Genomic DNA, 22,909 nt, shown 5'->3' on the forward strand with positions numbered 1-22,909 from the left:
TATTTTACTTTACACTCATATTTAGTTTGACTGCAGTTTATCATCCCACCCGCCCGCTCCCACCATACGGGAAATAAGAAAATTGTGTATGAACTCTGTGTCAGTGAAGCAGAGAAGCACATGACAATCCCACCACTCTTGATTGCGACTTTGGACCCACATGTTTCTTTCTATGGACGTTGCTGCCACTGCCCCACAAAACGCCATGGCCAAAAACCTCGTCCTTCTCCTTCTCAATCTCCTCCTTAAAACAAATGAGTTGTACATGTTCTGGCTCCGGTACGAGAGGAACTTTAAAATCTCCAGGTGCTCAATGCTCGTGTCCATGTTTAGGCGACTTTCGTAAACACTGAACATGGTCGCTGCGTGTGATGTTGTCGTGTCTTCCAGTGCGCATGTGGGACACTTTGGGGGCATTTAAAGTTCACACTGGAGATCACATCAAGTCACATTTAATCGTAAATGTGAACGACCTCGCAAAAAAATCAGATTTCATAAAAAAAACAAATTGAGCATAAACCCTGAAGTCTGAACATAGCTTAAGACCACAGGTGTCAAACATAAGGCCCGGGGGCCAGATCCGGCCCCCCAAGACCTTTAATGTGGCCCTTGGGTGATTTTCTACTATAATTAAAGTATTTTAATTATATTTTCTATTAAAATATTGGTAATTTTCTGCGGTGCTTAGCTTTGCAGCGTCTCCAGAGCCTCTGTACGTGGCCCCTCCCACCAGAGCAGCATAAATGAAGACTTGTCTCTTTCCAAAAGCTCTTAAAGGACGATCGTTTTCACTGTTGACCATGACACCCTCATCAGCAAAATGTCAAAAATGAGAAAAGTGGACCACGAGTGCAGGATTTTCCAAGAAAAATTTACTTATTCCTATTTGCATACAAGTTAATGTTAAAACATTGTGTTGAAATTGAATTTTTCTTAAAGTTTCAGGTTGTTTATAATATTATAATATTATAATAAGAAAGAGTTCATCAATTAAAAAAGATTTCTGTAATAGATTTGTGTTTCTCTGCACAAATATTTGAACTTATTGTTATTTTTGGGGTTTATATGACATGAGTTTTCTGATCCGGCCCCTTTGGGATCAAAGTAGGTTGGATACGGCCCCCGGACCAAAATGAGTTTGACACCCCTGGCTTAAAACAATACAAGAGCGTAAATCATACAGAAAAACAATAAATAAAAAATGTTAAAATGCATAAAGCTTATAATTATGAAATATAATAAAATTTAATAAGACACAGAGGACCACACAACTCACGTGTGTTCCATAGAAGGTCCTGGCCCCCCTGGTTTTAAAGTTGCACTATATAACTTTTTGGTTAGGGTCTGTCAGCTTCTTGTTTCTATAGATATGTCATTGCTCTGCCTGAAATGTTCCACAGTATGACATTAAAGAGTTCTGCCTTACATTTATTAAATCACAGGTGGTTTTATAGCTCAAAAATGCCTAGAAAAAAGGCATTCTGACTGTGAGCATTGTCGCCTGTTCACAGATTTGACCTGTAACTTGGTCTGGTTTGGTCTCCATGACAACAGAAAGGTTAAATACCATACTGTGAAACATTCCAGACAAAGCAATAACATCTCCACGGGGACACACAGGGGAGTATATTAGGAGGAGATCCGAGATGTAGTGTGGGGCCAGTCCATTCAACGCTTTAAAAAGAAACAGTAAAATCTTAAAATCAATTCTAAATCAAACAGGAAGCCATGGCAAAGATGCAAGAGTTGGTGTTATGTGTTCTCGTTTTTTAGTTCCTGTTAAAAGTCGTGCCACGGAGTTCTGAACTAACTGCAGACAGGAAAGTGTGTTTTAAGGCGAAGCTGCTGTGAGTGGCTTTCCTCGCTTCCTCCCTCACTGCACTCTTTCCATTTGTAGATAATAGATCATGGAAAAAGCAATGCATTTGGTTCAAACGAAATGCGTCGGATTTGACTTGATTTATTTACAAAAAGGGCCTCTTAGTGAAAAGGAGTTCAACCGAGCCTTATAAGCTCCTTCCAGTCAAAAGTGGCTCTGTCAGTTCCTCCAATCACTTTTCTTTTTCTTTTCTGCATCGAGCTTGTGTTAAATTGTTAAGTGCTATGGCAACAGTCGTAATCTTACATCTTTCTAAGGCATGGATAGAGAAGGTTGTGTTCATGTGACATCAGAAGATTTGACAAGTTTAAATGCAATATACAAATACTTTAATAAATATGATAATAAATACTACTTTTACAGTTTAGTGTCTGGCATTGAAGTGCTCCAAAAATGTTTGAGAGGGGACTATCTAACTATATCCTAGACTGATTCATCAGCTGGTTTCACTTCGTGGAAACTATCTGACCTTGCAGCATTAGGATTTGTTCGCTTGACGATAGGCGGGTAAATTTTTTATCTAACCAATCGCTGCTATTTGGTCGTGAAGTATGTAATGCGCCAAATCTCATAGGAAGAAGGGCAATAACGTCTTTCCCCTTGATAAAATTCACCAAACATTCTCTTTTTTCCAGCTTTAAATTCTCGATCTTGGAAATTGTTGCCAACACAGAATGTATGTGTTCGCCTACATCCATCTCGACCGCTTTGTTTACTGTTGTGCTGTACCACAAAGGGACTCAGACAGGTGCTTGAGTTTGACGTCATGGCTTCACAGTTCTTCGCTGATTGGCCAGTTCCGGGGTTCTTGCAAACCGTCTGGTGTATTCCGATTCCTGACCTAGTTGCTGGAAAGAAATGAAATTGAGCGGAGGCACTAGGTGGCTAGTTTTCTCCAGGTTCATGGTTAATAGTTACTGGGTTTTGCCAAAATAAAAACTGTCACAAAGGTCAGTCTGCGCTGACAGCACAAATTAACTTATATCTTCTTTATTTAATCAAAACTGTTGTTTGTTGTAAATTATTGGATGCAAAAGTTTAACATAAATTGGTGGCCCAATCCAGAACAAAAGAGTATTATGGTTATATTATGATAGCAATCTTCCACCCTCAAGACTCACCCATTCACACACACACTTAGCCCACCAGTGTCTGTGTACACTGGTGAATAAGTGTCTTGCCCAACGACACATCTGTGGGAGCTGGAAATGCACCATCAACCTGTGGGCCACTGGATGTGATTGCTCTACCAGTGATTTTTATGGCAAGAGCGAGATTCGAACTGCCATTATAAAGAGCGATATAGGTCACACATTCTTGGAACCTTTGTATGTACACTACCAGTCAAAAGCTTCAGAACACCCTATTTTTTCGAGTTATTTATTGCAGTTCAAGTCGTGCAGGTCCAATGAAAAGCTTGAAATGCCAGAGGTTAAAAAAAGATAAAAGATAACAAAACACAAGTCCAAGCGCTGCCAAAACTACCCCAGGAAAAAAGAACAAGATGGAAAAGCTTGAAAACATGGAGTGTCCAGCACAGTCTCCAGACTTAAACCCCATCGAGCTGGTTTGGGATGAACTGGACAGAAGAGTGAAAGACAAACAACCTACAAGTGCCACACATTTATGGGAACTTCTGCAACAGACTTGGGAAGAACTTTCTGAAGAATATTTGATTTCTATTGTAAAAAGAACAAGCCACGAGTGTGTTCAGCTGTTATATCTGCAAAAGGTGGACACTTTTATGAATCAAAAGTTAAGAATACGTTTTGATTAACAGTAAACAGTAAAAAACTGGGAAAAGTGTGGTGTTTTAAAACTTTTGACCTTTAGTGTATTAGTGTAGGTGCACACAGCCCATTGCCTGGACAGATTCAATGACCAAACAAACAAACATATTTTATACACAGAAGTACATTTATTTAAGTCTTAATACATTAATATAGAACAAGTTACATATTCTTTTGATTGCAAATCACAGAACACAGTTCCAATTATTTCTGTATATAAGTTAATGTAACAGAATTTTGTTTTAAAATAGGCAACGGGAAGTGGTCCTCTCAGCACGAGGAGCACTTTGTTATAAAATGTAAGCAAAAGTGCAAGAACTTTCTACTCTGAAAAATTATAAAACTTGGTCCAAGATTTCTCCGACAGATTAAATATGTCTCTATTGTCTTAAAAATGCATTATATATCTTTACAAATTGCTTTTTGAGGCTATTTCTAAAAACTGTAGCTAAATACAAGAAATACAACAATGTCAGTTTACAAAAAGCTTTAGCATATCAATCACTGCATCATCTATTTAGTCTCTAGATAAACTTCATTTTTCCCCATAGAACTATCTGGAACGTAGAGTTTGACAAAAACAAGAACAAGACCATATAATCTCACAGCGCTATATTACAATAAAATATCTCTGAAAAAAGAAAGATTTGCAAAACAAAATTATGATATACAATGCATAGATTTAATCATTGAAAATATGGAGCTATAATTTAGACTGAACCCTGTGACACTTACTACATGGATTCAATACAGTTTATTCTAACTCGAGTGACCGGCACAAATATATATACAAATCTGAACATATCACATGATAAAAGACTATAGATATATAAGAGTTTACTGTAAAAAGGCTGATTTGGCTGCACCAGAACATGTGGTGAGAAAATGGCAACACGTGGCACCAAAGGCAGACAGCAGCTTCAAAATGGCTTCTCTGCAGAGCTGCTTGAAATGTTTAATATATTCTACATTTTTCACAGCTTTGTCATGCTAAACAGTATGAGTATAATGGTACAAAAAACTAAAGATTCATTTGTTACTCCTTAAAATGTTTAACTTGTGTAGAGCAAAGGAAACTAGTTAACATTCCAAAGTGGATACTAACCAGGTTTCCAGTTGGAATCAAAATCATTACAGCAGAGTTAAGTTCCAAATGTGATGCAATTGTTAACATTATTCACTCTTTTTAGACCTGGAGTTTATGTTTGCAGTAACTACTAGAACAGTAGTTTATGCTAAATTGACTTTTTGAGATTTTAATTGTCATATCGCTGCCCCCTCATCAAAACATACCTGGAGTTGTATTTTTGGTTCATTCATGGTTGTTTCATTAATTTGTTCAATACAAGAATTTTGCCTGGATTGTGATGTCACAGGTAAAACTTTTGAGCAGTTTTTTTTAGTCCATAAATGATCACGGGACACAACAAAAGCATGGCTATATTAACAATAACATTCATTTATTTACTCTAGCACCTACACAGCTCATTGGAAACTAAGGTGTAGATTATGAAATTACTTTTCCCCCACCATTTTCCATTATTTTATGACAGAAAACATGAAATACTTATCCAGAGGTCATCAAAAAGCATGTTTAAAAGGGAGTTAGAGCCACAAAAATGCACAATATATGTTATTTAATGTACCATTACACTCATACTGCATAAAATGTTTTAACAAATTAACATGTTTCCATAGATAAAATTATTTGCATAACAACTGACATTAATTTAGTTTCAATAGGTAGTTTTTCAAACTTACCAGTTATCTTCATGAGAAGCCATCTTTATTTTACAAGTTGTGACTGTGCATAGTCACAAACAGGCTGGCAGTTAGTACAGCAGTAAGAAAAGGCAAGTCAGGAATGCCTATTTACAAGCGTGATGCAATACTTAACACTTAGTGGCGCTTTTAAAGAACAACATACAAAACATTTAAGACGAGGCATTATAAAAACATTGGTGCTATGAAGTCACATGTTCATCCAAAGTGTCCATAACATAAAGAGAGAGGTAGGAGGGGCGGAGTCAGAGAAAAAAATATAGAAACCCTGCGTTTGATTATTTTCCAACTCCCACTTGGACCTCAGATTTGACGTCATGTCCGAGCTTGAAGCATATTATTATCTCTCATCTTATGAAAACACTGCCACTTTCATTTTTGAAATTTGCACTTCATTTTATGTTATGATTTCTCTTCCATTATAACCTTAGGGGCATTAATGCTTGTTAAATCAAGTACTTGTTCAATATTGGCCTCACCACAACACCGACTACCATACCCATAGGCAGTGATACGGACACGGTAATGTATTGCAGTGATACGAGTGACTGAAATTGCCATTTAAACCATTAAAGAGTCCAAACACAATGAAAACAGTTCATGTTTACACGTCACAGTGGGCGGAACCATCTTGGCTTCTGATTCAGAATCCTTGCTCGGGCTACTTTTTCCACCACCGAGGTCCGAGTAGGCTAGGCAACTTCCTTGGAAAACCGTTTCAGAAGGATAATCGAACGCAGGGACATATAGAGAGAGGTAGGAGGGGCGGAGTCAGAGAAAACAGAGAGAGGTAGGAGGGGCGTCAGAGATGAGTCCTGTGAAAAGTTTAAAGCTGAGCCAAGCACTGGTGCTTTTGGCCTTGTAGAATAAACCGCACGAAGACACAATCAGTTACACTGGGTTTTCCAGACAGATGAGACGTGTAAAGGGACAGGCTCACAGTGTCTGTGTGAGGGCTCAGCTGCCTCGCCCTCACCTCAACATTCACAGTGCCTCCAAGTGTGGGAAAGCCCTACTGTCTACTTTACACGCGCTTGGCTTGAGCTCTGAAGAAAAGATGAAGCAGAGAGAGAATCAATTCACTGTTACTTCAAAACATTGAGGATCTTCTGGACCGCGGATATTTACAATAAAAAGCCTTCAAGCCTGATATCTGCTCTGTTAGGCACAATAAATAGGCCCCTGTGGTTTTAAGGTTTACAGGTTGAGACAAATAATAATAATAAAAAAAAAACTTTCTGAGCAGGTTATGCACCAGCATAAATCTACACAAATAATTTAGGTCTCAAATATATAATCAATCTATAAACGTCCACATTATTTTAATATACATTCTGAAATATGTACAAAATGTCTGAGCCTTATAGAAGATTCTCAAAGATCCGTTAAAAAAGGCTTTGAAATAAATGCGTCCAGTTGTCAATTCTGCTGCCTTGATTTTTGCTTCTGCTTTGTAAACACTATTTACAATTATGGAAAACACACCAAGAAATTATTCATTTGACAACAATATATATACATTTAGAGGATGAGAAAAGTTATGTAACATCGTCTCGTCATCCCAAGAGAACTGCCACTTAACTTGACAACGCCAGACCTGCCCACGCCAACAACAGCTCCAGCTCCTGCGCCATATGATTACCTTGTGAACGTGAAGTGGCAGTTGGCTCTACTGTACAGAGGAGAAGTAAACAGCACAGACTTTGTGCACTTGTGGATTGTGCTTGATGCTGATGAGATGTAGCTGGTACTAGTTTCAAGCAATGTTTCCACCAAGATTTCCAATATGGCTCTGCTTGGATTGTCAATGAGTGGCTAGAGAGTGAGCTTTTCGAAAGATTATGATGAACTAGCAGAATTATAATTAGTAACACAGTACCATGTTGTAATTTCGGATTGGAAAGCCCTGCTCAGCAAATAAATTATAATTATTGGAAGGATTGTGTTACTACTGTGTGGAAATAGCTATGCACTGAAGGGAATTCCAGGCAGGGATAGAAGATTGGTCAAAGATACAAAAAATTTGAGGTTTGAAAGGACAAAACTAACTTCTAGACTGACATATTTTAAAACTACAGCAAAAAAAGCCCAAAAATATTACAAAATTATGATAGTTGCTGTTGTTGATGCGTCAGGTTTCATCGCTTTTGATATGTAGAGATGCATAATAGTGATAATTGACTCCTACGATATTATTAACCATAGAGAAATTGGTGGAAACAACGCTTTACAATTACAAATTCTGTGGTTTAAAAAATAAAAGTTATTCAACCCGTGACGTAAGTTCAGTTTGGCTTTCTTTTAAGGCAAAAACGTTTGGCACTTAGTTTAGAGTTTACCCAAAATAGAATTCAAATTTAACAGTTCTGGGGCCATGACAAGTCTTTGCCGAGGTGATTTGTGAAATGTCGATGAGATCCAGAGAATTCCCAAACAAGTCCTGGTCAGTTTTCAGCCTGACACCCAGCTGTGCGTGGTGGTCTTCACTCCATGAGGGAACCCTTGCTGACCGACCACTGGCTCAAAGTTGAAGTCCAGAGAGTCCCCGTCCATCAAAGTATCGTGGAGGACGGTCTCCATGTCGAACTCAAACCGCTCGATCGACATGTCGTCCAAATCGCTGGGCAGTTTCTCCGAGTGCGAGGGCGGCGGCGGTCCCGGCCTGCCGTATCCGTTGGTGTTCAAGGGGCAAAAGCTTCCAGGAATGCCCCCTCCGCCGTGATGGTGCCCGTACGGCATGTGCATGGGCGTCTTGACCGAAGGCAAGCGGTTTTGGTTGAGAGACATGAGCATGCGTCCGTTCATCGAGGGGGGAGTATGGGCGGGGGGCTGGCTGTGCATATTGTGTGGGTGAGGGTGTGGTAGGCAAGGGTGTCCGTTAACCCCCATGATTTTGTGCTGCGTGCTGTTGTAAGGCGGTAACATGGACTGGGACACCACGCTTTCCACCGAAGGCATCAGTTCTCCGTGCTGATCCGTGTCCGTGGTGAGGAGCTCCTTCAGTAATCCCGCCGTGCAACCGTACTGTCCCATCCCACCCCCGAACCCGGGCTTTGTCTCAGGAACGGACTGCAGCGGCATGGACGGTAAGCTCCCCATCCCTGCCTGGCCGTACCCGCACTTCCGGTAGTCCTGCTGAGATTGGGGCACCATGCTCGGAGAACTGTACGCAGGGTAACCGGGGCTCTGTTGCATCATGGGAGAAGGCGACGACTGCGAGGAGCATGGAGTCGTGGCCCCGCCTCCGACCTGGGAGTTATTAGGCGAGAGCAGGTTGAGGTTATCCAGAAGGTTCTCCATGACGTTCTCCGTGCTGTGTCCCAAAGAGCCGGTCATCTCGGACAGGCTGGGGAGGGTGGCGGTCATCTTGGCGGCGGGGGGTCCCGGGTAGCCCATGTGAGCGTCGGCTTCACCCAGGTCGTCCTCGGGGACAAAGGGGGACAGGCGGCCGCTCAGGGTGCTGGCGTTGGAGCTGGCGCGTGGTCTGAAGCTGTTCCAGGCATCAAAGTCGTCGTTGCTGTGGGAGTTGGGGCTCCCGGGCCACTTGGAGTACGAGCCTGGACTGTCCGCTCCCCCTTCCGGACCTCCCTGCATGGACAGCTGTGGAAACAAAAATACAACCAAATTTAAACATGTACTCATCTATTACATAAGCTTACTAATAATAGTTCAACTTCATTTTTTTATGAAATAATTTTGAGCTGTATTTTTGACTTGTTGGGTCTTGGGATTTACTAGTTTGGAATTACTAAATAAAACTTGAATTACATCCTGACAATGCGTACAACTGATATTCACAACGCAATGCAATATAATTTTTGAGAGAAATGAAAAGTAAAACCATACATTGTCAATGGTAATATGCCATATTGTGGAATATTATAGTTATATTGTAGTGGGACCCTCCTCCAAGCCAAGAGTCAGGTTTGTGGAGATGCAAGCTGGCTCAAAGTAATAATGTGTATTTTTAAGTGCAATAAAAATATCCAGAATTAAAAATATCTAAAATCCTTTACCGTATTTTTCAGACTATAAAGTGCACCGGATTATAAGGTGCAAAATCAGTAAATAATGTTGAATTCTCTCGTCTATTTTCATACATAAGGTGCAACTGATTATAAGGTGCATTAAGCGAAACAAACGGACGACACTTCAGACTGATCCCTTAGCCCAGGCGTCCACGGTCCATTGGCAGATCATGACGTAATTCACCCGCCGTTGCCTCTCGTCTTGGTGAATGTATTAAGAATGTGGGTGGATAATTTAAGTTTGTTTTTGTTTTGTTTTTTCTACAAGAAGGACTCAAATATACATTGAGTAATAATGTGTTTAATGCAGCTTTGCGCGCATTTGTTTGCGTTTTACAGAAATGAAACTTAAAACCACATGGCTAATTTGCATAAACTATAAGTGCTGAAAAGACCATAATGCTCCGACAATCCATCAAGTGGTGCGGCTTCGTAGCTTACCAAAGTTGTACTAAAACATTTTGATAGATTTTTGATCGCTAAAATCGGTTCGAGATCAGTAAGCACAACCAGAATTAATACATAAGGCGCACTGTTGATTTTTGAGAAAATTAAAGGATTACAAGTGCGCCTTATAGTCTGAAAAATACAGTAATTTTTGTTTTCTTTCTAATTTAAAAGGTTAAGCAGTGGGGCTTTAAGTGAAATTACTTATTTTATTGATTGTGCACATTTTCAGGAGTAACAATTGAATTCTAAATATATTATACGTAAATCAAAACACAATGGATAGTAGTTTAATTATATTGTTGACAGTGGATTCTGAATAATGGGTTCAAATGTAGGTCACAAGGTTAAAAGTAGTTGAATGCTGTACATGTCTAAATACTGTTTTAATTACATGACGATTATAATGGCTTAAGTGTAGTAAGATCATTTCTAAAAATAGACAATTCTGTATAAAGTGGGTCACAAAACAACGATTTGGATTTTGGAGAAAAGCTGGGTCCATCCATCGGACCAGTTTAGAACCATTGTTTCCTTATGTTTTTCTATACACCAAACAAAGGCTGAACTAAAACAATTCACACTGTTTTTATCTTTAAAAGACCTTTGACACAGTTTGACAAAGTTTGGCTTATCTTACATTCACGTAACACCAGAAAAAGGCCATGATCAAGTTTTAGAAACAAAGTGCTTCAGAGGGGAAACAACTTACAGACACAAAAACTCTGAGAATGGCTTGATGGACCTGAAATGCCTAGTTTTGTGTGAAAAAATCTGCAAATATGTGCTTTTTTTCTTAACCAGTTGGTTCAATACTTAATATTAATTCTGATTTGACTGAGTAGTTTTGACTTGTGTATAATTTTTTCAAACTAAATTCAGCAGTGATGACTAAACAATTTTAACGGTGCAACATTACTTTTTCTAGTGGGAAATCTGCTACTTACTTCTACGTCTCCACGGAGATGTTATTGCGTTGCCTGAATGTTCCATAGTATGGCATTATATTTATTCAAAACAGTTCAAAAATACCTTAAACAGTAAGTAGGGTCACCCCTCCACAGACCTGAAGTACAACGTACTCACCATTGCACCTGCTTGTTAGCCTGATTCATCAGCTGGTTTCACTTTGTAGAAACCATCTGACCTCGCAAGATTAGGATTCGTTCACTCGACGGTAGGTGGGTACTTTTTTTTTTAAACCAATTGCTGCTGTTTGGTTGTGACGTATGTAATGAGTCGCTAACGGGTCTAACTGGTATATTAAGCTTTTTCCAAATCCTGTAAGAAGAAGAGCAATAATGTCTTTCCCAAACATTCTCTTTATTCTGGCTTTAAATCCTCGACCTTGGAAATTGTTTCCAACACAGAATGTATGTCTTCGTCTACATCCATCTCGACCGCTTTGTTTACTGTTGAGCTGTACCACGAAAGGAACCCAGACAGTTTGACGTCATGGCTTCACAGCTCTTCTCTGATTGGCCGATGCGCGATCTACAACTTCTGGGGTTCTTGCAAATCATCTACAGGGCAGGGGTGTCCAAACTTTTTTCATCAAGGGCCACATCTCAAAACACAGAAGAAGCAGAGGGCTGATCGAGGGCCATAGACTGGTGCTCATTACAGTGAATAATTGAAATATGTGCATGTTTAACACGTTAGAATGAACCATCAGACTTTATTCATGCTAAGATCGTCAAAACCACACACTAAATAGTAAATATGAGCTTTATCAAGGTAGATTTTCAAAAACCTTGTAAAAAGTTTATCTTAATTGCAAGGTAATTTGGGCCAATTCACCTGAATTCCTGAGGACCAAGAAAAATTTGTCTGAGGGCTGCATTTGGCCCGCGAGCCATAGTTTGGACATGCCTGATCTAGTGTAGTCTGATTCCTGACCTAGTCACTGAAGAGAAATGAAATTGAGAGGAGGCACTAGGTGGCACCAGCCTGACTACCTGGTTGTTTCCATGGACATAAATATATTTAATGCCATGCTGTGGAACATTCTAAGCAACACAATAACATCTCAAAAAGACAAACTGAAAAGTTAACCAAAAATCTACATAGTAATAAAAATATGAAGTTTCCTGTTTGTGATTATGTGATGAGCCTCTTGAGCCCACAAAGCCCACACTTGGTGACAAATGATTGGCTGGATGACAGAGACATCAAAAGACTGTAGTGTAAACTGTGTGCCCAGGAAAATAACGTTATGTTACCTTCTTCTTGGCTGCGCGGCCCCTGCTCTTGCTGAACTTGCTGTTGTTGTCCATGGAGGCTGCTCGGCGTCGGGGGGACTTGCCACTCTTGCCTCCCTCTGGGTTTAACATCCACCACGAGCTCTTCCCCGTGCCCTCGTTCTGCACGCGCACAAACCGACTGTGCAGGGACAGATTGTGACGGATGGAGTTCTGCCACAAACAAGAACACACAAAATACTGTGATTAGTGCCATTATCAAAGTTTCAATATGCGCTCTGTGTGGTTTTCCAAAGTCGAGTCGAAATGGAAATCTACTGGCCTAGTGTATCAAAAGGAACAGCCAAAAAGACACACTCTGTTAATTTAAAGGCACACTGTGTAACACTCTTAAGGTGACATGAAATCAGGCAAATTATATTTCCATGAGATCAGATTGCAAGATTCCATGGAAATAGAAAGTTAAAACAACACCGGCATTCACACTGGAGATGGATATGTTTTATGCCATTCAGACAAAGTTTTATAATCTTAAACAGACATTTTTTTTTATTAAAAAGTGACTATAAACTGCGTCCATATTATGCTCTTTTCTGATCTATGTTATAATGTCATTTCCTCATCAGAAACCTGGAGTTGTGTTTTGTTTCATTCACACACTCTGCTCATATTTCGGATAATGAATTCTTCTCCCAAACAGTAAACACTCTGTTCCAACTTGTGATGTAATGCAGTAATACAGGAAGTGCTCTACGACTATTCTAGTGAAGCCATACAATTTAACTAGAAGAATTTGGATGATTTCAGCCCTGGAATAGCAATCTCTACTGAACTAAAAGTAGCTTTCAACTTGAAAACTACTGCTTCATGACATCACAAGGTGGAACTGAGCATTTTGAGCTTGGAGAGGTAGATAAAACACAACTCCAGGTATGTTTTTGATGAGGTGACAACATTATAACATGGCTTAAAGCTCACATGAGACAATTTTGCACAATGTAGGGCCTTAGAGAATACTTTGGTGCAAAAAGTGTTTCTTCACGTTATCTGCAGTTAAATGGAGCAAACGATCATGGTCTATGTAGTTACATCTGTTTTAACATTTAACAAATTCATGAAACAAGCATGAATGAAGCAAAAAAGGGTTATAATTGTGATAAACCATGACATTATTGTAGACTTTTGACATACTGTATTTCACTTATTGTTACATCCCAAGGACACTACTTGGACTTAACTTTAAACCAGGTAGACTGCATTTCCTTCCTACAGTATCTCCTCCTGCCCAAGTGCCCATTCATATAAATACACTCTCTGCCCCTTCACAGCCCTCCCCATGTCCTCCACAGCAGAGCCATCAGAGTTCAGAGTGAGGAGCCTGAACCTGCTGCACCTATTGCAAGACTAAATTTAGCCTTCCTGTTTAACACAGAGAAACCATGGTTTTATTCATCAAGCCACAGCTGCTGGGCTTTCAATAGAAACAACTATAGCTCAATTAAAGGCGCTCTGCCTGATTTGGACTGTGCCAAAATGCGAAAAACAGAGCTAGTTTATTTGTAAAGAACACATATTGTTCTTGAGGCTGCTTTATAGTTATAATGTACAACACCCGTGGATCGTTATGTTATCATTCAAGAGAATAGTGGGCATGTAACGGTGGCGGTGAAAATGGGGGTTGATTAGCAATATGGCGTCTTGAAAATATGAGATTAAAGATTACTCAAACATGCATGAATCACTCCAAATACAACTCTGACAAGGTAAATGAGAAGAGGAAACAACTATAATATGGTTAAAAGTCATTTTTGCTTATTAAGTTTAAGGGTAGTGTAGATTTGTTTAAGTCCTATTCTTGTCCTGCTTTAGTCCTGGTTCAGTCCTGGTCTAGTACTGGTTTAATGAAAGCAACAGTGTAACATTTCAGAAGTGGCACCTGCATGATTCCATGAAAAAAATAATATTTCACAGGAATTTTATAGTGAAAGGAACAACATTTTTGTATAAACAAAAAAGAGGAAACCCTGTAGGCCAAATAAGAATCATTTCAAGTTTTGTGATGATGCCAGAATTCAGTGTAGTGAAAACGGAAAGAGTTTTATTTCAGGGTGAAAGGATTACACTTAATTTTTCGCTGACATTGGAGCCAGGACCACCTGTAGCCACCGTCAGCCATTTCTTTGAAAATCATTTCAAAAAACATCTGGTTCCGATAAGACCTCTCCAATTTGGCCTCAATACAGCGATCCCCCCAAATATTAATTAACTCGCTAACCTCGCTTTCCCTCCATTGACAAGACTCCGAGCCTGACATGTAGGTGGGATGAATGTGACCTGGCCGTTCAGACTGAAGTCGTATGTCAAATGATTGGTTTTAGGAGCACATATCTAAGTGGTCTGGGTCACATTTGAAAAAATCTGATCTGTGCCGTTCAGACTGTCATTAAAAGATCAGATACAGGTCACATAGGGCGAAAAAATCTAATTTGGGCCACTTCGCACTGCAGTCTGAACGTAGCCTAAGTTTTACTCATTCTCAGTATATGGACAGGCCATGACTCGTGTGAAAACTCAGAACCTCCAGAATTCCCTCACTGAGCTGCAGAGGCTGCACTAGCACGGAGTCATGATTCGCTGCAGGTGCTGGAGTTTAGATAGTGACTATTCAAATCAGAGAGAGATATTTTAAGTTTAAACCAGTTGAACTCCAGCATTGGAACTGGCAACCCAAAGGAGAGACTCCTGTGGGGCTCATTCCGCTTTCTGATTGGATAATGGCCATCATGTTCAATGTTTTTGTGATTATGAATAAATGTTTTATAGTTTTTTCCCTCCAACTAAATCTGCTTCGTAAGTACAGTATCTCCCAAACAGGGGTGTTATGCACACACGGGGCCTTTGATTTCCTGCACACAAACACAGGGGCCCATTAAACCAACAGTACATTCCACCTGACTACATGCCCTGTCTACACCAGCACCGAAACACGTGCTAATCTGAGCTATTAGTACTGTACTCAAGTGTTGCCTAGTGACACCCTCAGTGGAAAAACTAATTTCTGTGCCGGAAGCTAGTGAAGCATTATTAAAAGAGTGCAAACAAGAGAGAAAGAATATAAGGTAAACATGTAGTGCACGGACAAGCTGCATGGGGAAAGTGAGGCTCCCAGCGTTTTTCTCTGCTCAAAACTGTCTACTTAGCTGAGGAGGGAGCAGGGCTTTACCGTGAGTGTAGAAAGTCTATAAATATGAAAGGATATAATAAGGAAATATGGCGGCGTTGATAACATAATGCTTGTTTATATGTCACGTTTTAGCTCTGAACTTTATGAAGGTCGTCAAGTTCTTGAAACTGTAGAAGGAAGCAAAAGTCACTGGGCACTCAAAGCACTTTGCATCTATTCACACATTCATATTTACACATTGGCCAAGGATAAAATGACAGTAAGTCTCTGCACTGGAGATCAAACCAATGACTACTGCGTGTACCTGTAGATTATAGAGTATACTTAGTAGTTTACATGAGTGATGGGCGGATTAATCCAATATATCTCACTGATTAAGGTGTGCAAAAGTTAAAAAATACTTGTTTGAAAGTGCAAATATAGCTCAGGTGAAACTGCGGTGGAGCAAAGATAATGGCACAAGTGTCAAAACTTTTATAGTAGAGGAGTTCCAGTGCATTTAAATACAAAATGCACCAGTATCAGATGGTCTATGTGACAGTGACACTTGAGGGAACAATGTTTTTGACACAGGATACATAGAAAATTGCAGCCTACTTTGAAAGAAAAGTCTAAATATTTGAGTTAGTAATATGACTGGACATCAAATCACTGCAGTGGGGCACAAGTGGCAAAAACATTGTGTCCTTAAGCAAGACACTTCACCCACATTGCCTAGTATGAAAGTGGTGTGTGCGTGTGTGTGGTGGACGGAGGGGCCGATGGTGCAGATTGGCAGCTTCACTTAAGTCAATCTGTCCCAGGGCAGCTGTGGCTACAGCAGTAACTTTCCACCACTGAGTGTGGAGTGAATGAATAATGAACTGTAAAGTGCTTTGGGTATCTTGAAAGGCGTTATATAAATGCAATGATTAATTAATTAAGTCATAATAATAATTGCTAGTAGTAGACCTCATTATTGTAACTAGCAAAAATTGTCGTAAAGGCCTCCCTCAATCGTTCTAAATTAGATTTTTGTCATATTTTTATTATATATGAGCTAATAGCTGGTACAGGTAAACAAGCACTGGTAGAAGAAGTATTTATCTTGTTACTAAAGTAAAAGTGCAGATACTTGAGCAACTTCAAACTGAGTAATTCTGATAAACATTTGTGCTGAATTTTATTCAATAGAAACAATTAAATCAGTTGTTTTTTCCTAGCTGTTTTATTTATTTATTTTCATTAACTCAAACTGCAAATGCGTTAAAAATAAAGCATCAGCCTTTTCAGCAGGTAGTAGTAGACATTATCATTATAACTATTATGTATTTTTTGTCCTAGTTTATGAACTAACAGCTCGAGGCTACAGGTAAACAAGCACTGCTGGAAGAACTATTTATTTTGTCATTTAAGTAAAACTACAGATATTTTAGCCAAAAATACTCAAGTAAAAGTACTATATTAAAAAAAAAGACTAGTACCAGTTTAAAAAATGAGTAACAGTAAACAAATTTCACACAGATATAAGGCTTCAAATTGAGGATTTTGATAAAGATCTGTGGCTAACTAAATCAATAGTTTTTATTTGTATTTTTTTATTTTTTTTTTTTGCTCAAACTACAAATGTGTTAAAAATAAAGTGTCAAGCTTTTCAGCAGGTCTCAAAATATGATTAAAAAAAATCCTTTTACTTTTCAGTCCTATTAAAAAAAATGTAGAGTAGAAAGTATCTGCTCTCAAATGTAGTGAAGTAAAAGTAAAATGTACTCAAGTAAAGTACAGATACCTACAATTTACACTTGTACTTCCCGCAGTGTAAACAAGAGGAAGGCTAAAAGTAGACCGAGGAAGTAACGTATCATTTGAAAAAGTTACTGTCAATATTTCCAATAAAACGTAATGTACAAGTTCAGAGCTTTTATTTTAACCCCAACCTCCTCCTTTTTTTTTTGACTCACTTCTTCCACCTCCATCTTCGCCCCAGATAATAATTTACACTGGGCTGTTTGCTAACACGAGCTAATGATCCTTGCCCAGACATTACCGAGGCCGGCTGAAGCTGCTTGTTTTGAAGGAAGCGCTCAGAGTCCCCACACGCACCCGCCGCTAGCGTGCATTAGCGTGTGTTAGCGTGCGCGGCATGCTGACGTCATCACGCGCGCCCCTGCTGTGAGTCACCGCTCCTCCACATCTGGTCCGGTCCACTGTCTGCCCCTCACACGGGATCATTACGGATGCTTCTGCGCGCATTTTTAGCCGTAATCAATGGCTTGTTTAGTCTGCGCAAAGAGGAGAGGAGCTAGCGAGCGACATGTGTGTGGCATATGTATTTCGATAGCGCGTGCGAAAATGAATATTCAATGTGCCACCAACGAAGCAAGGGTTGTTGACGGTTAAAGGGCCCGTGTTGCTCTGTTTTCTGGTCTGTTATAATCTCGTTTCCTCATCACAAACAGACCCGGAGTTGTGTTTTGTTTCATTCACACATGTTTAACACACAAACCTACATATTTGAAACTATTTTTAAACTTTTTTTACATTTTTACTTTTTGGACTCTGTCTTGTCTCGGTTTTGAAGGCCCTTGGACTCGGTCTTGTCTTCTTGTCTCGGTCTTGTCTCGGTCTTGAAGGCACTTGGACTCGGTCTTGTCTCGGTCTTGTCTCGGTCTTGTCTCGGTCTTGAAGGCACTTGGACTCGGTCTTGTCTCGGTCTTGGTCTTGTCTCGGTCTTGAAGGCACTTGGACTCGGTCTTGTCTCGGTCTTGTCTCGGTCTTGTCTTGGTCTTGTCTCGGTCTTGTCTTGGTCTTGTCTCGGTCTTGTCTCGGTCTTGTCTCGGTCTTGAAGGCACTTGGACTCGGTCTTGTCTCGGTCTTGTCTCGGTCTTGTCTTGGTCTTGTCTCGGTCTTGTCTTGGTCTTGTCTCGGTCTTGAAGGCACTTGGACTTTGTCTCGGTCTTGTCTTCGGTCTTGTCTCGGTCTTGTCTCGGTCTTGAAGGCACTTGGACTCGGTCTTGTCTCGGTCTTGTCTCGGTCTTGTCTCGGTCTTGAAGGCACTTGGACTCGGTCTTGTCTCGGTCTTGTCTCGGTCTTGAAGGTGATTGGACTTGGTCTTGTCTTGGTCTTAAAAGCGATTGGACTCGGTCTTGTCTCAGACTTGAAAGCGTTTGGACTCGATCTTCTCTCGGTTTTGAAGGCGCTTGGACTCAGTTTTGTCTCAGTCTTAAAGGCGATTGGACTCGGTCTTAAAAGTGATTGGACTTGGTCATGTCTCAGTTTTGAAGGCACTTGTACACGGTCTCAGTCTTAAAAACGCTTGGAGTCGGTCTTGAAGTCACTTGGACTCGGTCTTGTCTTGGTCTTGAAGGAACTTGTCTTCGGTCTTGTCTCGGACTCAAGGTTTGACGCTCGTCGAGTGTGATCGTATTTCATTACGGCCGCTGCTGTCAGAAATAATCTTGTACTGGTGTGCGGTACATCTGTGTTTGTCACAATCTGCGTTTGGTTCGGTAAATGTGCAGAGGCTGAATCCCACTGCAAAACCAGTAAGAAAATGTAACTCCAGTTAGGAATTTGACCCACTTTCTACACTTTCTTCACAGTTTTCTGAAAGTGGAAGTTCTCTTAAAGAAGGGGTTCTCAAACTGTGGGTGAGGGTCCAAACAGGGGCACAGAGTATTTCAGTGCAGTACAGTTTGCTTGTCTTATTTTAAGCTTAAATGACCATTTATCAGATCAAATGGAGACAGATTTATAAAAACATTGATATATATGCGCCAAAATAACTGTAAAATACAAATAAATGTAGAAAATGACAAAGATAGTCTTGATTTGGTCTCGATGGGCCGTGGTCTTGATCTTGTCTCGATCTCTGGACCCTGTGGTCTCGGACTGGTCTTGGTCTCTATTACAGCGGTCTTGACTACAACGCTAGTGGTAATACAGGAACTGCTCTACTGTGTTTCTAAACTCCATAAATGGTAAAAGGTCACATTTTTATACAGCGCTTTCCCACCCTCAAGACTCTCAAAGCACTTTACATCAAGGAACCACTCACCCATTCACACACCGGTGTACGGAGACACTGGGGGCGAGGTGGGTTAAGTGTCTTGCCCAAGAACATAGCAACAGCATTCCTCTGTGGGGGCTGGAATCACACCGCCAGCCTGTGGGTCAATGCATCTGACCGCTCAACCAATTATGTTTTTATGTCGAGAGTGTGATTCAAACCGCCAACCTTGGATAATTTCAGCCCTGGAGTTGCCAGTCTCTATTGAACTAAAGGTAAAAAGTAACACTACATGACATCACAAGGTGGAACAGAGCATTTTGAGCTTTGGAGATGTAAATCAGGGTTGCTCAAACATGTGTGAATAAAACAAAACACACCTCCAGGTACATTTTTAATGAGACAACAACATTATAACATGGCTAAAAGCTACACAAGAGTCATTTTGTGTAATATAAGACCTTTAACTATATGGAAACGGTGGACTTTACAAAACTAAAAGATTATGCTACTGAGTTAGAGGTTCTGTTTGCAAAATAACCAAGGAGACCAGTAGAGGGTGGTACATTGCAGCTTTGTTCTGAGTTCTGAGTTGTGTTATATGTAAATAAGTTTGTGATTAGAGCTGCACAGTACGGTCCATCACTAAAGTATTGATATAATATACACACAAGTAAATACGTCACAATATCTGAGAATCGGAGTGACTTTTCACAGATCTGAGTCTCACTTCTGCTGGTTAAATTTATACTGTGGAACATTCTAGACAAAGCAAGAACATTTCCGTGGAGATAAGCAGGGAATGTTACACAGTGAACAGTAAAACATTTAGGTATGTGTACTTTACTCCAGCAAATTTTTACAGTGGGTATTTTTTACTGTTTCTTCAGTCCATTTGAAAGTAGATATCTGTACTTACTCCACTACATTTTTAAAGTACTTTTCATACTATTTAGAGGGTTATTTTTACCATGTTTGTAGTAACATCTAAGGCTGTGCAATTAATCCAATTTTGATCGCAATTTCGATTTGTGTTTTTTGTGAGATTTCGATAAAGCTTAACAAAGTTCATTTTGGGATAAGTATATTTATTTTTATTTTTTTAAATATAGAGATTGTAGAACAGCTGGATATATAGTTTATTTTGGATACATTTATGTTTTTCTATGCCTTATTTAATGTTCAACGTATATTTTATTCATTTTTTTTGTTTTATATATCGCAAAACTGCTCTTAAGTTCATATTTGTAGCCTATATTTATTTTCAATTTGAAAGTTTTGCATAAATTGTCAATAACAATGTGGGATTTTTTTTGTTTATTTTGTTTTGAGTGAGAGAGAAGATTTCAATATTGACTGAAATAATTGTAATAATGATTTTTTTTCCATAATCCAGCAGCACTAATAACATCCTGACAAAATTTTGAGTTCAAAGTTCGGCTTTGAGCAAACAAATATAAATACACACAATTTATAAGAATAATTAAGAAATGTATTTGTATTGCAACCGATTTTTGAAGAGATATTTTACTTTGACTTGACTTTTTAGTTCTGTCTCTGCACTTTTACTCAAGTAACTGTAAAACTGAGTACTTCCTCCCGCCCTGGCCTGCTCCCGTTCTGCAGTACTTACACGTGGACGACCTGAGGCTCACATGAAGCTTCTCTGAACTCTTTAACAAATGAATGCAATTACCGTCCAGTCAAATGAGCCCACCCCATCGGCCAATGGCGTGGGGCTCGGTTAGCATGATCCGAGCGACGGGGACGGCCCACTCGCTCCCGGCGCGGTTGGCCCGGGACACGGTTAGGCCTAGCGTCATGGGGCTGTGATGACAACTGTCTGGTCATGAGTGTGCTTCTCATGACCAGGAGTTGCAGGTCACATCGGCCTGTGCAGAGGGAGGAATGAGAGGTATGTGAGCTCCAGGCCTATATGAGTCTAATGACAGTACGATCAGGACATACGCACTCCAGTGTCTGTGTGCACGCCCCAAATGTTCACGTACTATTTATAGGCGACAGAGATGAGCAGATTATAAGTAAACATGGAGTTGTTTGGAAGATAAAATGCAAAATAATACTAAATACTAGTCCAGTGAAGAAGGCTACATGGATGTTACCACTACAGCAACAACTATATTAAAGGATAGTGTTGTAGTCGTTGAGACCACAGAGTCCCAAGACCAGGACATGACCAAGACTGAGACAAGACCAAGACTTTTAAAGGCTGAAACTGAGACAAGACAAGACCATGGCCCATCAAGCCCAAATCAAGACTATTTTATTTTTATTTTAGATTATTTGTATTTTAGAGTTATTTTGGCACATATATGTCAATGTTTTTATAAATCTATCTCCTTTTGGTCTCTTTAATGTTCATTTAAGGCAAAAAAAAAAAAAAAAAACTGGGGTAGGACATTATAAGTGTTTTAAACTTCATCCTATTCCTTTTGAGGACCAGGTCCCAAATATGTACATGTGCATATCCTTGTTTGTTTGTTTTTTGGGGGTGGGGGTTTTTGTTTAGTTTTTTTTTTTGTTAGTGTTGTTGAGTTTGATTTACCTTGCTCAAACAAATAAATAAAATGGGAAAAAAGTGTGCCCCTTTTTTGGATCCTCACCCACAGTTTGAGAAGCCCTTCTTTAAGAGAACTTCCACTGGCACTTTACAGAAAACTGTGAAGAAAGCGAAGAAAGTGTGTAGGATTTTAAAACCTGTTTTTTCAAGTTTCTCACTGAGGTTGCATTATCTTACTGGTTTTGCAGTGGTATTTAGACTCAGCCCAAACACGCATTGTGACAAATGTGGATGCATTTGTGCACTTTTATTGGCAAACTTCAGCCACATGTCGCGGTAAGAAGTTAACTACCGACAGAAGCGGCCGTAATGAAATACAATCTCACTCGTGTCAGACCTCGAGTCTGAGACAAGACCGAGTCCAAGCGTCTTTAAGACCGAGACAAGACCGAGTCCAAACGCGCTCGAGTCTGAGACGAGACCAAAACCACAAAAAAACGGTCTCGAGGCCGGTCTTGAAACCAAGACCAATCTCGAGTACTACGACACTATTGATGGGTCAAATGCCAAATGACCAATTTCCCTACAGGGACAATAAAGTGTATCTTAAAGGTGCATTGTGTAACTTTTATGTGTAACTTTCAATTCCTTTTCTTCATGGAGATGTTATTACTTTGTCTGGAATGTTTCACAGAATGGCATTAAATCTTACCATTTTCACGAACACCAAACCAGACCAAGTTACAGGTCAGATCTGTGGAGAGCAACCCTGCTTTCAGTCAGAATACCTGTTTTTCTTGGTATTTTTGGAGCTATAAAACCATTTGTTACTGAATAAATGTAAGTTAGAGCTGTTTAAAGTCATACTGTGGAACTTTCCAGGCAGAGCAATGACATATCCATAGAAACAAGGAGATGACAGACCCTCACCAGAAAAGTTACACAATGCACCTGTAACCTTGAACTTATTACCGGTATTTGCACTACTACTACTAATACTCTACTACTATTGCAACTACTGGCGGTACTACTTCTATTGCTTTAACTACAACTACTGCTGCTACTACTACTACTTTTGGCTGTTAGTAG

General features: G+C 39.8%; 1 protein-coding gene across 1 annotated transcript in view; it reads right to left on the bottom strand.

The window, feature by feature from the left end:
* Positions 1-3,777: 3,777 nt before the first annotated feature.
* foxo1a (forkhead box O1 a) overlaps positions 3,778-22,909 on the bottom strand; it is a 92,585-nt gene continuing 73,453 nt past the window's right edge. The window contains exons 2-3 of the mRNA XM_020929407.2: positions 12,149-12,340; positions 3,778-9,051 (exon numbers count right to left, since the gene is read on the bottom strand). Of these exons, the coding sequence (XP_020785066.2) occupies positions 7,903-9,051; positions 12,149-12,340 (1,341 nt within the window). The 3' untranslated portion in view covers positions 3,778-7,902. The remainder of the gene's footprint in view (positions 9,052-12,148; positions 12,341-22,909) is intronic.

This window comes from Boleophthalmus pectinirostris, unplaced genomic scaffold, assembly GCF_026225935.1.
Source record: "Boleophthalmus pectinirostris isolate CB_2022bp ecotype Guang Dong unplaced genomic scaffold, ASM2622593v1 HiC_scaffold_9, whole genome shotgun sequence".
NCBI classification, from domain to species: Eukaryota; Metazoa; Chordata; class Actinopteri; order Gobiiformes; family Gobiidae; genus Boleophthalmus; species Boleophthalmus pectinirostris.